General features: G+C 32.3%; 2 protein-coding genes across 2 annotated transcripts; both read left to right on the plus strand.

Annotated features, from left to right (window-relative positions):
- Window positions 1–276: 276 nt before the first annotated feature.
- Window positions 277–8,002, plus strand: LOC100797966 (protein phosphatase methylesterase 1). Its single transcript, XM_003537921.5, has 13 exons — window positions 277–592; window positions 669–753; window positions 845–915; window positions 1,973–2,087; window positions 2,161–2,240; window positions 3,824–3,908; window positions 3,995–4,075; window positions 5,322–5,416; window positions 5,563–5,613; window positions 5,987–6,067; window positions 7,234–7,306; window positions 7,544–7,621; window positions 7,761–8,002. The coding sequence occupies exons 1-13, from the start codon at window positions 468–470 to the stop codon at window positions 7,797–7,799; spliced, it is 1,059 nt and encodes a 352-aa protein (XP_003537969.1). The 5' UTR covers window positions 277–467; the 3' UTR covers window positions 7,800–8,002.
- Window positions 8,003–10,686: 2,684 nt separating this feature from the next.
- On the plus strand, window positions 10,687–13,056 carry LOC100499929 (uncharacterized). Its single transcript, NM_001251212.1, is given in 3 exon segments — window positions 10,687–10,857; window positions 11,774–11,907; window positions 12,737–13,056. Coding segments are annotated over 3 exon segments (342 nt in total). The 5' UTR covers window positions 10,687–10,745; the 3' UTR covers window positions 12,833–13,056.
- Window positions 13,057–13,375: the final 319 nt, after the last annotated feature.

Below are 13,375 nucleotides of genomic sequence, written 5' to 3' on the forward strand. Positions count from 1 at the left end.
ACGAGACGAATTTCTATGGGTTTTTTGACACGATAAAATACGAGAGAAATAAGTAGGGTCAGTTCTAAGCGTCGTTTGGTGGTGCGACAGTATGGGATCCATGACTATGACTAAAAGAAGTTCAAGTTTTTTAAAAAACAATTATAATCTTTATAATATTTTTTTATAAAAAATTAAAGTTATTTATTTAATCTTTCTTTGTTATTCAAATTAATATGTTGCGTGGATCAACATCTAAAGTTTAACTAGTAGTTGATTAGATAATTTATTTATCACCCACATTAATCTTACAAGGTTTGAGCAAACAATATATTCCTAGGAATGTTGTTGCAATATCTAACATGTAAAGATCTTGGGGCATAAAATAAAATAAAAATAAAAAATGTTTGACACTAGAAGAAGTAAAGGTTGCTGCAAGTGTTTGGAGTTTGGAGTTTCGAGATCGAGAGAGAGAGAGAGAAAGCGCCATGGATTCTTCTTCACACATGGCTTCGCTTCCGGAAGATATCATCACCGACGAGCATTTACAACAGCAAACTCAACCCGCCTCAGCCTCTGCTTTCGCTTCCGTTCCTCAGCGCCCGCCAACTAAGTAAGCTTCTACGATCTTCTTTTCACGTTCGTTATCTGCATCTGCATGTAAACGATCGCTTTTTTTTTTTTTGTAGGAGCTCTTCAGAAAAATATGCACCTTTAGATTGGTCCGTGTATTTTGACAAAGAAGACGATGTTGCAATTCCCGAATCGAACGATGTTAGTCTGCAAAATCAAAACTGTCACTGTTTTTTCACCCGTTTAGATATAAATCTTCCTCTAACAATTATTTTTCCTTCCATTTATTTAGGTTTTTCATGTTTACACGGCAGGAACTGAGGGTCCCGTTGTATTCTGTTTACACGGTGGTGGTTATTCTGGGTACGATTGGTGCTAATGGATCTCTTAATTTTTAGTTTATAATTCATGGTCCATGAAATTATTCTTGGAATGGATTATTGTCGATGTCACCTACCTCCAAATAAAGTAATTCCCACTTGAAACCGTTGGCAGTGGAGTGTGTTAAAATTTTTGGTTAATATTTAAAATTTCTTGATCCTAAAGGAAAACAGTTCTTAGAATACATTATCTAAGTTTCGTTCAATGGACTGCAGTATGCTTCAGCGTTAGCCTTTAGGGATAGTTGGCTCAGGACATGGTATTAGAGCATTGAAACTCCATGCTTGATCTGAAAAGGAAAGTAACTGAACCAAGAACTTTATTACTGAAGTTGTGGTCTCTTCCTTCTTATTTTCTATTTCTTGTAAGGGGTATATGTAAATGTTAGTGTGCTCACGTAAATTAGTATCATATCTACTCAAAATGTTTCTCTTTTTTATGCATAAAGTCTCACAGTAAAATTTTACTGCACAGTCAGAAGACCTGCAAGCTATATGAGACTGAGTGTTGGGTGGTAAAGAGGCAACAAGAAAGTAAGCTTAATGTTGCAGAATTGAGAATGCTACAATGGATGAGTGAGCCACAAGACAAGATAGAATTAGGAATACAATTATTAGAGAAAAAAGTGGGGGTGGACTCCATTGTAGAAAAGGGTAGTGTCCCATCTTAGATAGTTCAAGCATGTGTGGAAAAGACCTCTAGAAGCTCCAGTAAGTAAGAAAGGCTAATCAAATAGAATATAGTCCAATTGCTCAAGGTAGAGGGAGACTGAAGAAATTCTAGGTCAAACCATTAATAGGGATTTTGAAGTTAGTGGTCTATCTTTTACACTTACAGGACAAATATATGTTGTACGATTCATGTAGCAGAGCCCACCTAATGGGAAAAAAGGCTTAGTTGTTGTTGTTATGCCTAAAGTCTCTCAATGTTAGAACACATGAATTCAGTAACATGTCATCGGTCAACATTTTGTTATGAATAATTATTTCAGTTTGCAACCTGATGAAAGCCTTCACATTATATTTCATTTTCATTACAGGCTTTCTTTTGCTGTCTCAGCAAGTAAAATTAAGGAGAAAGCTAGGGTAGTTGCAATGGACTTGAGAGGTCATGGGAAATCATTGACAGAAGATGATCTTGACTTATCTGTTGAGGTAAAAAGTAGTAAATGAACTAAACTGAATATACTCCTCATGTGCTTGTAAAGGTGATAATCTTCTTGTGCAGACTATGTGCAATGATGTATTGGCTGTTATAAAGGAATTATATAGCGACTCTCCTCCAGCCATCATTCTTGTTGGTCACAGGTGATTCTGTTTCTTGAATCAATTTCTTGAATTTCTGTTATTGCATAGCATTTTGGGGTTTTCATATATGAAGACAATTGTCATAGGGATCAATTAATAATTTTCACTTTATTGACTCTTTTATCTTTGTTAAACATTTTAGTCTCTTGAAGTAACCTTGCATTTTTTCCAGATTAAATGTGCTGAAAAATATATTTAAATATATCTATATAAGTCAACTTGATTTGATTCTTCTATCAGTGCCTTCATTAGATGATGATATGATTCAACTCTTGTTAACCTTTTAAAAGTTTGAAGTATTTTTTCCTTATAATTTAAGGGGGAGAAAGTTCTGGGTCTTTTAAGTTTTAGTTATATTTTATGTCGTGTACTGTGTAGAGTCAGTCATGTTTAAAGGCATGTGTCATCAATGCCAGGTTGCTTGTGTGTGTGTGTTAAGACAATTGTTTAATTTACAATGTGAAATTTAACTGTCGGAAATATAATTTGGTTTTTGGTGTTTAAAGTTTGGGGATTGACAATAATTAATAGAATGGATTATGGTAGTGTTTCACCCAACTTATTTTGGTCTTCTCTTTTTCTTAATAGGAGAAGTTGGGCCAAACAAAATTGTAAATTAAGGAGCTTTCAAAAAGCACTTTTATTTTTTAATGAAGAAGTGCATGTTTGGATTAAAGTTTGCAAAAGCAACCAAAGTCTTGCTTCTACAAAACCAAGTTTCCAGGCAAAAATTTAATGTGTAAATGTACATTTGAGGGTAACCGAATATGTCATGAAACTGATTTTACTCTTCAAACTGAGTTTGAAACACATCAATTGGAAAACCAAAATCTTTGAAAAATAAGAGCCTTTTAAAGAAGTTAGTTTAAGGAGCTTTTGGTTTTTACTTCTCCATTTCTTTCTTTATTTGAAATCCAAACATCCTAGAATACATTATCCAGGAAATTTTAACTTAAAAGTAACTTTTAAGCTTAAAAAATTATAGAATTACCTAACAGCTATAACTTTAACTTTAAAGTAGCTTTTAAGCTCTAAAACACCAAGAAATATGCTATAACTAAGTTGAGAAAAGAAGAATCTTATACTCTATGATACAAAAAGCCATTAGTCAAAGGGTAAAACAGTTTTTCCCTAATATTGTTACCTGCCTCTTCACCACAGCTTTGCTGCATTTGACTAGAGCTATCATCCTTCAATCATCATGCATCGTGCTTCATAACGCATAAGCATAATGCATTTGCTGTAAAACTGTAAGGCGTGACTGTGCAAATGTTTTGATTTCATTGTATGTGATTGGTGAGCTTCAGTTCAATGCAAGCATATTTTGTATAACTGTAAGGTATGACTGCCTTGATTTCACATCTGCATTTACTCTTGCAGATATTCGTGTTTCTTTTTCTATTTTGTCTGTGTTTGCACCAGGTTTTGTCCTGTATTTCTCACTTATATTTTCTTGGATGAATTTTATTCCTATGGATTTGGTGTACCTAACTTGACTAGATTTTCACTTATATAAATTATATTTAACTTAGCTGTATAATATTATTAACTATCATCGGTAAAAAATTGCTTCATCATCAAAGCATGGGAGGATCAATTGCTGTGCATGTTGCTGCAAGGAGATCATTGTCTGCCTTGGCGGGGTTGGTTGTTGTGGATGTTGTAGAGGTTGGTTTCTATAGTTAGTTTCCATATTGCTGTCCCTGATTAATTATTCATCATTGGCAAAGACTTAATTGTGTCAAGAATTTCAGGGAACAGCAATGGCTTCACTAATTCATATGCAGAAAATCCTATCAAGCAGGATGCAACATTTTTCAAGCATTGAAAAAGCTGTAAGCTCTGGCTCTAGCCTCTATACCTTCTTTCATTTGCATTTCAAGTTTTGTGTTACTTGGTCGAGACAACTGTTTCCGGTTTGGATCTTATTTATTTTCTTTGCCTTTATCGTCATTTATTAAAACATTCTTTAAATATTTCTTTTTGTTTGTCATCATAATCCTAATTTATTATACACTTCTTGAATATTAAGGGTGTTCATGATTTGGGTATTTACATAACCATAACTATGCCTAATAAATAACTAGATTATAAGTGGATATTATAACTATAACTAGTTTTTAAAATATGGGTATAATTTGATATAACTAGTTATTGTTTTCAAAATATAGGTATATAACTAGTAATGAATAAACTAGTTATATAACCAATTATATAACAAGTTATGGATGAATAAATAAGCTATTTGAAATAACCATTTCTATAAAACTAGTTATAGTTATAAAACTATAACTATATTAAATAAAAATATGTTATTTGAAATACTCTCAACTATAAAATTGGTTATAGTTTTATAACTACTTTTATATAACTAGTTATATAAAACTAGTTATAGTTATAGTTATTTTTTTAAAACTAGTTTTTTTAGCATTCCTATTGAATATTTGGCCCTGTTTTAGAAGTGTCCCGGAAATTGATTTTTGGAACTTTGAATTTTTTTTGTTTAAAGGTCTTAACAAAATTTTAATATAATAATTACTTTTTAATGATAAAAGAGGCCAGATTGCTGTAAATTGTCAATTTTTTAACTGGGAAGTGAGAACTAATTTACCAGCTTCATGGCAAGATAGTTACTAGTTAATGCACAAGGTGCATCGTGGAGGAGCCATGTGCCAGGAGGCAAGAACCAAGAACACCAAAAGTGTTCATTTGTGGAAGGTCTTGAACTAGAGAAGAAAAAGTATATAGAAACAGAGAATGAGTACAATTTGCTGTTACAATGTAGCTTCAATTTACTAACACTATTGCATTAGTACATGCCAAGTGTTTTTGCTTTATTTTATTTTATTTGATCTATCTCTGCCATGCACCGGCCAATGGCATACGATAAGGTCAAAAACATCAATTGAGAATTTGTTGAGGAGGCATTTATTGCATGTCATATGGCTATATTAACGTACGTTCCTACGTAATGTAATGTTTCATAATATGCTCTTGTTGCTCTAGGTTTAAGTGATGCTTCATTGTTGTTTCATTTATTCTGGTGAATTTTGACTTGAGTTGAAATTGCTTCCTTTGCAGATTGAATGGAGTGTCAGGGGTGGCTCTTTAAGAAATATTGATTCTGCTCGTGTATCAATCCCTGCCACATTAAAGTATGACCATTCAAAGAAATGGTTAGTACCTCTCTCTTAGCCTTTCATAACATCGGTAGAATAATTCAAAATGTAATGTTCCTTTATCCTTTCTAAACAAGCCGGTTACATAGACTTTTAGTTTTAGTTTTATGTTTGATTGACATGGTGTTGATTTGATGTTGCAGTTATCTTTACCGAACTGAGCTGGAAAAGACTGAACAATATTGGAAAGGCTGGTATGTCTTTATCTTAGTTTTTTAATGCTCGTTGCTATGAAACCAATGGCTTTCTATATGTGTTCTAAGTAAGAGGTAGACTGTTTGGGGCTTCACTTGTGATTCTTTTGGATAATTGCCTCACATTGCATGTATATGGATTTTTGGCTATGGGTCTTTATACAGAGACAATCACATAAAACACTGACTATTGGCTCTTTCTTTCCACAATTTTTTTTTGGTTTAATAATTGTATGTTGATATACTTCCTTGTAATGCAAAACATGATTACTTGATTCTAAACAGAGAGAACTAGGCTAAATTTGTCATCAATTGAAAAAACTTTTATGGTATCTTTAACATCCCATTGAACCGTATATATTTTTGCTTACAGGTATGAAGGCCTCTCAGATAAATTTTTGTCATGTCCTGTGCCAAAACTGTTGTTATTAGCCGGAACAGATAGATTGGACAGGTCACTTCCTTCGAATTATTTTAATTTTTGGTGGAACCATAAATTTTATTTGTTGGTTTTCAGTGAAAACTTCCCTTGTAGTTTGCTAATTTCAATAGTTAGAATAGAATTTAAAACAGTTTGATGCAAATTTTATTCTGACTTTATATATTATCACCAAACAGAGTGTTGATAACTATATGGTCCAAGTAGCATAGGAGATTGTTATCAGAGATTAGTTCAATTTTTGAGTTGGTTTCATTAATAGCTATACATCTGATTATACTTTTAAGAGACAATAAGGAAAAGGTGGGAGTAGCATGAACAAGAATGCCAAGTTAGATGTGTGGTGAGTGGTCACACAAGAAAGGATACGATAGGTATAAGAGGAGATATGTGTGGACACGTACATAAGACATTGGAAGCACAGTGAGGAGAGGAGATTGCATGCTTGTTAGTCCTTTGAAAGGGGGTAGAGAGAGACGAAGAAGAACATTGGAGGAAGTTGTTAAGAGAGATCTGATGGTGAATAATATCTCTGAAAATTTGGTCTTTAACCGAGCCAAACGTGTTGTGTGATCCAAGTAGTCGACCCCACTTAGTGGGATACGACTTTTGTTGTTGTTGTTTCATTAATATCTATAACTCTAATGCATAATCTGGTATTCTGGTAAATGATAGCTGTCTAAAATTCTTTCAAGATTTTTCTCTCTCCTTGGAATAGATCAATGAAGGAACATGGATTGAGTATTTCTCAGTATATTAATTGTCATGCACTAGCATCATCAGAAAATTTGTCCCACAATCTGATTCTTCTTTTTCTTTCTGTTCCTCTGTTACAATATGTAGGAAGCATTTATTAGCAAAATCATGAATTCATATTAAAACTCATGGCAATAAGCAATCTATGTTCTTTGTTGAATTTAAATTGAGGTCACCCTCAGGATCATCCTGGTATGCACCAAAATGTAGATTGTAAGTTTATGTATTTTAGGTGAATAAGAATTTGTGCAATTTTAATATGAAGGTGGTAATATATGATTGGGATACTAATATGAACTTTTTATAGGAATAATTCAAGCATAAATAGCACTGTATGTTGTGTTATTTTGTTTCTCTCTCAAGGTTGTGAGAAAATGGAATTGTTCAATTGTTCTGATATTTTCTTGGAACTATTCTTGTAACAGGTCTCTCACAATTGGTCAAATGCAAGGGAAGTTTCAAATGGTAGTTGTAAGGCATACAGGGCATGCTATTCAGGTTTGTACTAGCCATGTCTCTTTCTGCATTCATTATAAAAATGAAGTTACTATTTTTTTTGTTACTTTGTTTGCCCTCTTGCTATTTTGTGGCTCGGTCACTAAATCCGCCCAATTTCTTCTTCAAGTATGGCTACCAGATATTATGGAAGGGCCTACTCCTATTGCCGCCCTTAATGTTGTTTCTGGTTTTCCTCTCTAATTTGTAATCTAACAATTTCTACCCTAATATTTTTAGGAAGATGTACCTGATGAATTTGCAACTCTGATTGTTAACTTCATTTCTCGTAACCGAATAGGCCCTCATGGAATTGAGGTATTTCTCTTGCTGATATCTTTACAACTGTCCTCACTGTACCATGTGCTTTACCTTTAAATAGATATTTTAGATTTAATTTGATTATTACACCACTTAGTATTTGGTTCGTATGATTGTTGATAAAATTCTTTTGCAGATACCTGGCCTTCGCAAGCCAGCCTTTTCCAAACCTTGAATCTGGTATTAGATAAACCAAGAATGACCACCACTGCAAGATGAAGATGATGAATTTCTTACTTTGACATTCCTTTAGTTTTATACCGTGCTTCTATGTTTTGACGGGGGAGGAGGGTAGGTGAAGCGATTATATATTATATATTATATATTTCAGACTATTATCAAATGTAATGAGCAATGGGTAAGATGGGATTGGACATAGATTTTCGCTCATAGCTAGCAACGTTAGGTGTCCCTTGCTTTGAGTGTTTTTGGTTTTCATCTTTAAAGAAAATAAAAAATAAAAGTAAAAATACGTTCGCTTAAAATTTAGAAATTATAAAACATGTTTAAAATTGAAAACTACAAATTAGTATTTTTAGTATTTTCTGAAGAAGTCAAAATACAGTGATGCATTAGAGTATTTTATTTTTTATGTATGTTTTTTAAATCTTACAAATTTGGAAATGAAAATTATTTTTATAAAATAAAAAATAAAAACAAAAAATGGACACTCAAATCAAGCGGTCACCTGGGGAGACACTATTTCTTTTCATTTTTATCTATATTGGTTATCAATAACAATAACCTAAAATCCTTTAAAAAAACAACAACAACCTAAAACTAACATATATATAAAAATGTATAATGAGATACTATTATAGTATATTAAATTTAATTCTTATTATTTTTTTAAAAAAATAGGACATGTCGTGTCTGTCTTTCAGCTAATCAGATATAATGGAGTTTATCAAAAGCCCTTGACTTTATGAAGTTTAATGCATCGTCTCATATACCAGAATAAAAGCACACAAATATTTTCAAGTGTAAGCAAATTACTATATTTTCAAGAAACTCCAATATTATCACCCACTAAAGATTCGTGGAAAAAGGCTTCTGTTGTTTTATAAGTATAATGGCTATTCTGGGCTTTGCCTCCTTTTCAGCGAAAAAAAAGTACAATGGCTATAAACCCATATCAACTTTTAACTCTTTAGGGACCTGTAGTTGTCTTAATAATAACTAATAAAGAGGTAATTTTTTTACGGAGAACTACAATTATAATTTTAATATTTTTAATAGGTTGGAAAGTGGAAATCCTTCTCTGACTCATGTAGTGAGTCATGTGTCTGATCAGTAGTCAGTCCGCTATTTCTTCCGATGATGATTTTCTTCAAATAGAAAGATTCATTATTTCAGATGTTATTGAAGTTATTGAGGTATGCAACATTTTATTTTATTTTTCTTTCTAATCTTTTTATCAATTAATTATTTGTTGGATATGAAATGTATTTTAATATATATTCAAATTTGTAATTATATTGTGCTTGCTAAAACTATTGAGATCGATATTGATAAGTGTTGGTATTATTAATCACGTGGCAAATGTTCAAAGAAAGTACATATTGTTGGACGAAGTTTCTATTGTGATAATTGTAACAAGATTGTTACCGCTATGTCCCTGTATAATTTTAATTTGTTTACTGTCTGAAATGGGAACAATATAATTTATTTTGTATTTATTACCGTGCTCGCAATGGATCGTGGGATATTCAAGTTCATGTGGCACTTCAATTAATTTGAATGCAAAGTTACAAGACTTATACCACGGTCTTCAAATTACTTGGTCAAAGAGCTTTAAGAAAGTTGTATGTGCATTACACTCCAAGTTAGTTCTTGACATATTCGATATGGAACAACAATCCATCCTTATGCTTCAGATATGAAGAAGCTGGTAACATTTTTATTTAAAACTTCATTATTGGTTACATTTTATTTAAATAAGCATTTTCGCATAGTGTCGCTCCAATATCTTCTTTCCCCGCGAACCCACACTGTGCATGTACAAAGGATCGATTATCCAAAAGAAAAATAAAGGGAATGACCATTTTGCATTCATAGGTCATTAAAGTCAAAATCATATTTGTATTATGTAACGTGCAATATGATGCAAAAATAATGAATTTATATCATGTAATGATAACAATTAACGTAATGAAACATGTTTTTCTTGAATTAATGTGTTTTTCATAAATTTGATTTTTTTTCCAAAACTATTCCCATCATCTCCTTTTATATGTCAAAAATATCTCACCCTTATCCTTTTATATATATAAAGAATATATATATATATATATGTATATATATATATATATATATTTCACTGTTAGACTAAACATAAATAGATAATTTGTGCTATTCTTAGGTCAACTGACAAGAAATGAAAAGAGTATTATTTTCTCACTTTTTATTACATCTCTTTACTTGAATTAAAATACGTACAACCTTAATATAAATTGATTAAAAGAATTCTTTTGCCCAGAAAAAAAAGTGGGGAGGGATTTGAACTATGCTCAAATCGAGAAACTTTTTTAATCTATAATTATATATAAAGATAATATAATATTTTGCTGTACACATTTGTATACTTTTTTTTTCTATAATAAGTTACTATTTTGTTCATGAAATTACCTTCACAAACCACCTACTAACTTTCATTTAAAAAAACATGAAAAAATAGTTAAACACATAATAGTTAGGACATAGTGTCTATTTCGCCAGGTGTATAATAATAATGAAATAATTTTTAAAAAAAAAACAATGAAATGAAATTTAAACCTAGAATCTTATATAAATTATTGAAATTCTTACCACTACATGGACTTGAATAAATTGAAATGAAGACAAGTTGATATGTAATATTCTTTGAGCTCTATTGGAGCAGGTTTAATTAAAGACAAGTTGATTGGCTTTTGAATATTAGGCAGAGGCAAATCACATAAGGGAGTGCCCCAAACGGTCCAACGTCAACTCAAAAAGTTAGGGCTGGCTTTGGAGGCCCGTGGCAAACGCGTTCCAATTTCATTGTTATTCTCAAAAGTGAAAAGTATATAAATATGAATGTGTTCTGAATAGTCCTTTCTTCCTTCCTTTCACTCTCAATCCTTTTCGCCTTTGTCTGCGAATGGCGTCGTTCGATCAGGCACCTCCCGGCGATGTCAAATCCGGTGACAAAATCTTCAGGACCAAGTGTGCTCAGTGTCACACCGTCGAAAAAGGTGCCGGTCACAAGCAAGGTCAGTTCTCGCCTCCACCAATGCACTTTTCATATAGATGGTTCATTTTTCATTATTCCTACGATTATTATTTCTATCTCTATCTTTATTGTTCAATCTAAGCGTAATAAGGCGTAGATCTAGAAATCACGGTGTTCATTTATTTCTTGTCTATTTTCATATGCTATGTAGTTTGTGCTGGAATTTCTAATTCTTATTGTGCCTTGTTCGTGCGCAGATTCTGTATTCCGTATGAATGATATGTCTAAATGTTATTTATTAGTTGTTTATGTTAATATTCGGTTTGATTCTGCCAATTGCCTTCGTGACATAATTTGGTTTAAGTGTGGATGAGTTGCCTGAAGCCGTGCAAAAGCAATCCGCGCTTGAAACTTGAGTGCTCGTTGGTAATCCCATTGGATCATCAATTAAAAGTATTTATTCAGGTCTAGTTAAAGCTTAAGATTGAGTGCTTGTGGATTTAAGGATTTAGTGGATTTGGATGGACTGCATCTATAATACCCACTTGTTAATGTAGAAATCTGAGGGAGATACCTATGTCTGAAACTTAGTAATTGAATTGAAGCTGAATCTTCCTGTTGTTTTTGTCTTGTTCTTCTTTAGAGTGAGAAAATCTTATCAATGTAAGAATTTAGTTGCTGTTAAAACAAGACATTGAGACATTTAAGATTGAACTTTTTTATGTTATTATATGTTTTCATTGTATTGAGGTTTTCTCTTGTTTTTGTGCGAAGTGTGTTCAATAAACAAATATTGATCACTAATTTATACATTGCTTCCTTGTCTGATAATATTGGTTAGCACTCATCCGATGACAATCTATTGTACCAGTTTTATAATTATTTTTCTGTTGCTTCTATCACCCTCTTTAAAAAAATGTTATGTATTCTAATATTTGCCCTTTTGACAATCTCAGGACCCAATCTGAATGGTTTGTTTGGAAGGCAATCAGGCACTACTCCCGGTTATTCTTACTCTTCAGCTAACAAGAACATGGCTGTTACTTGGGAAGAAAAGACACTATACGATTACTTGCTTAACCCCAAAAAGGTACAAAAACTAGTATATCTGTATGAATGGCTATTAATTACCGATCATCCAAATTTGGGACATGCTTCACCAATGTTCTATCTGAACTGGATGGATAGAGAAGTGAGCAAGGGTGGATCCTGGCTCCCTCTCAAAAAACATCTCTTTTAAAAATTCATATTAATCCTTATTTGTTAATTTAATTTGAGTTTTCACTCTTGAGAGTAAGGACTTCTTTCAAAACTGTCACATGAGTTTGTCTACATTGAGCATTTTTATCTTCTTTTTTTTATAAATATTATTACTTTAGTTAATTCTAATTGTTGACCCAAAATTTTTATATTTATAAATGTGCAAAGAATTTTGACACATCAAATCATTTTATTAGTTGTTTCGCACATTTATTTCAGTAATTTAATTCTTCATGCCAAATGTCTTGTATCTTTGATTCGTATAAAATAAAATCTTTATCTTGCGATGAGGGTATTATACCATGATCTTTATTAATTTTGACAATGTGATATTTTTTCTTTAATATATTTTTAAATTTTAATTTATTCTTTTAAATTATACATATTATATCTAAATTAAAAAATATCTGTACTATGCATTGAGAACTTGATATTGTATGTTTAAAGTTTATTTAATTTTTGGCTCTAACCTCATTTATATTTTGGATCTGTCCCTGTCTCTGAATGAATTGTAAATAGTAATCACGTGCACACTACATAATTTTCATTATCGGATTTAATGTTTACTACTGTGTTGCATGGTGGTGACATTGAAAAATCTTTTTCCACCACCACATTATGTCACTGACACGCTCATTTTGTGTTGGGCTCTTGTGCAGTATATTCCAGGGACCAAGATGGTATTTCCTGGTCTTAAGAAGCCTCAGGAACGTGCTGATCTTATTGCATATCTGAGAGAATCCACTGCACAGTGATTATACATTTTCATACATTCAATTTTTGCAGTGTGCTTTCAAAGTTCTGGAGATTTAATTTTCGGTCATTTAGTTCTGCCATGCAGGAAGTGCTGTATCTTTGGCAAATAATGTAGGCTACATTGGTCTACAACGCTATTTTGTTCATTTTGCATTGCCTCTAAAAAAAACAGCCGAATATTGGCTGGTGTAACAAATTATCTCTTTAAAATTGAAACATTCTTATCAGCATTTGATTTAATTGGACCTCAGTTTGTTATTATGCTTAGCTGAATTCATTATTTTTATAATGTTTTATTTGGCTGAATATGGTACGGGTACCGGGAGCGGGGAGGACCGGAGGGTAGGCTAAAGTTCAAGCAAAACATAATGAGATTCAATTGTAGGATTAACCGCATGTACACACGTCGGGGACGTGCGTATGCTCTGATTTCTGCATCAAAATTTTGAAAAAATGTAGAAGCAAGAGTTTGTTGCTTGAGTTGAGGTGAATCTGTTTCATATGACGCTTAACCAACAAACCTATTAATCTTTGTCTGAATT

This window comes from Glycine max, chromosome 11 (assembly GCF_000004515.6).
Source record: "Glycine max cultivar Williams 82 chromosome 11, Glycine_max_v4.0, whole genome shotgun sequence".
In the NCBI taxonomy this organism is placed as follows: domain Eukaryota; kingdom Viridiplantae; phylum Streptophyta; class Magnoliopsida; order Fabales; family Fabaceae; genus Glycine; species Glycine max.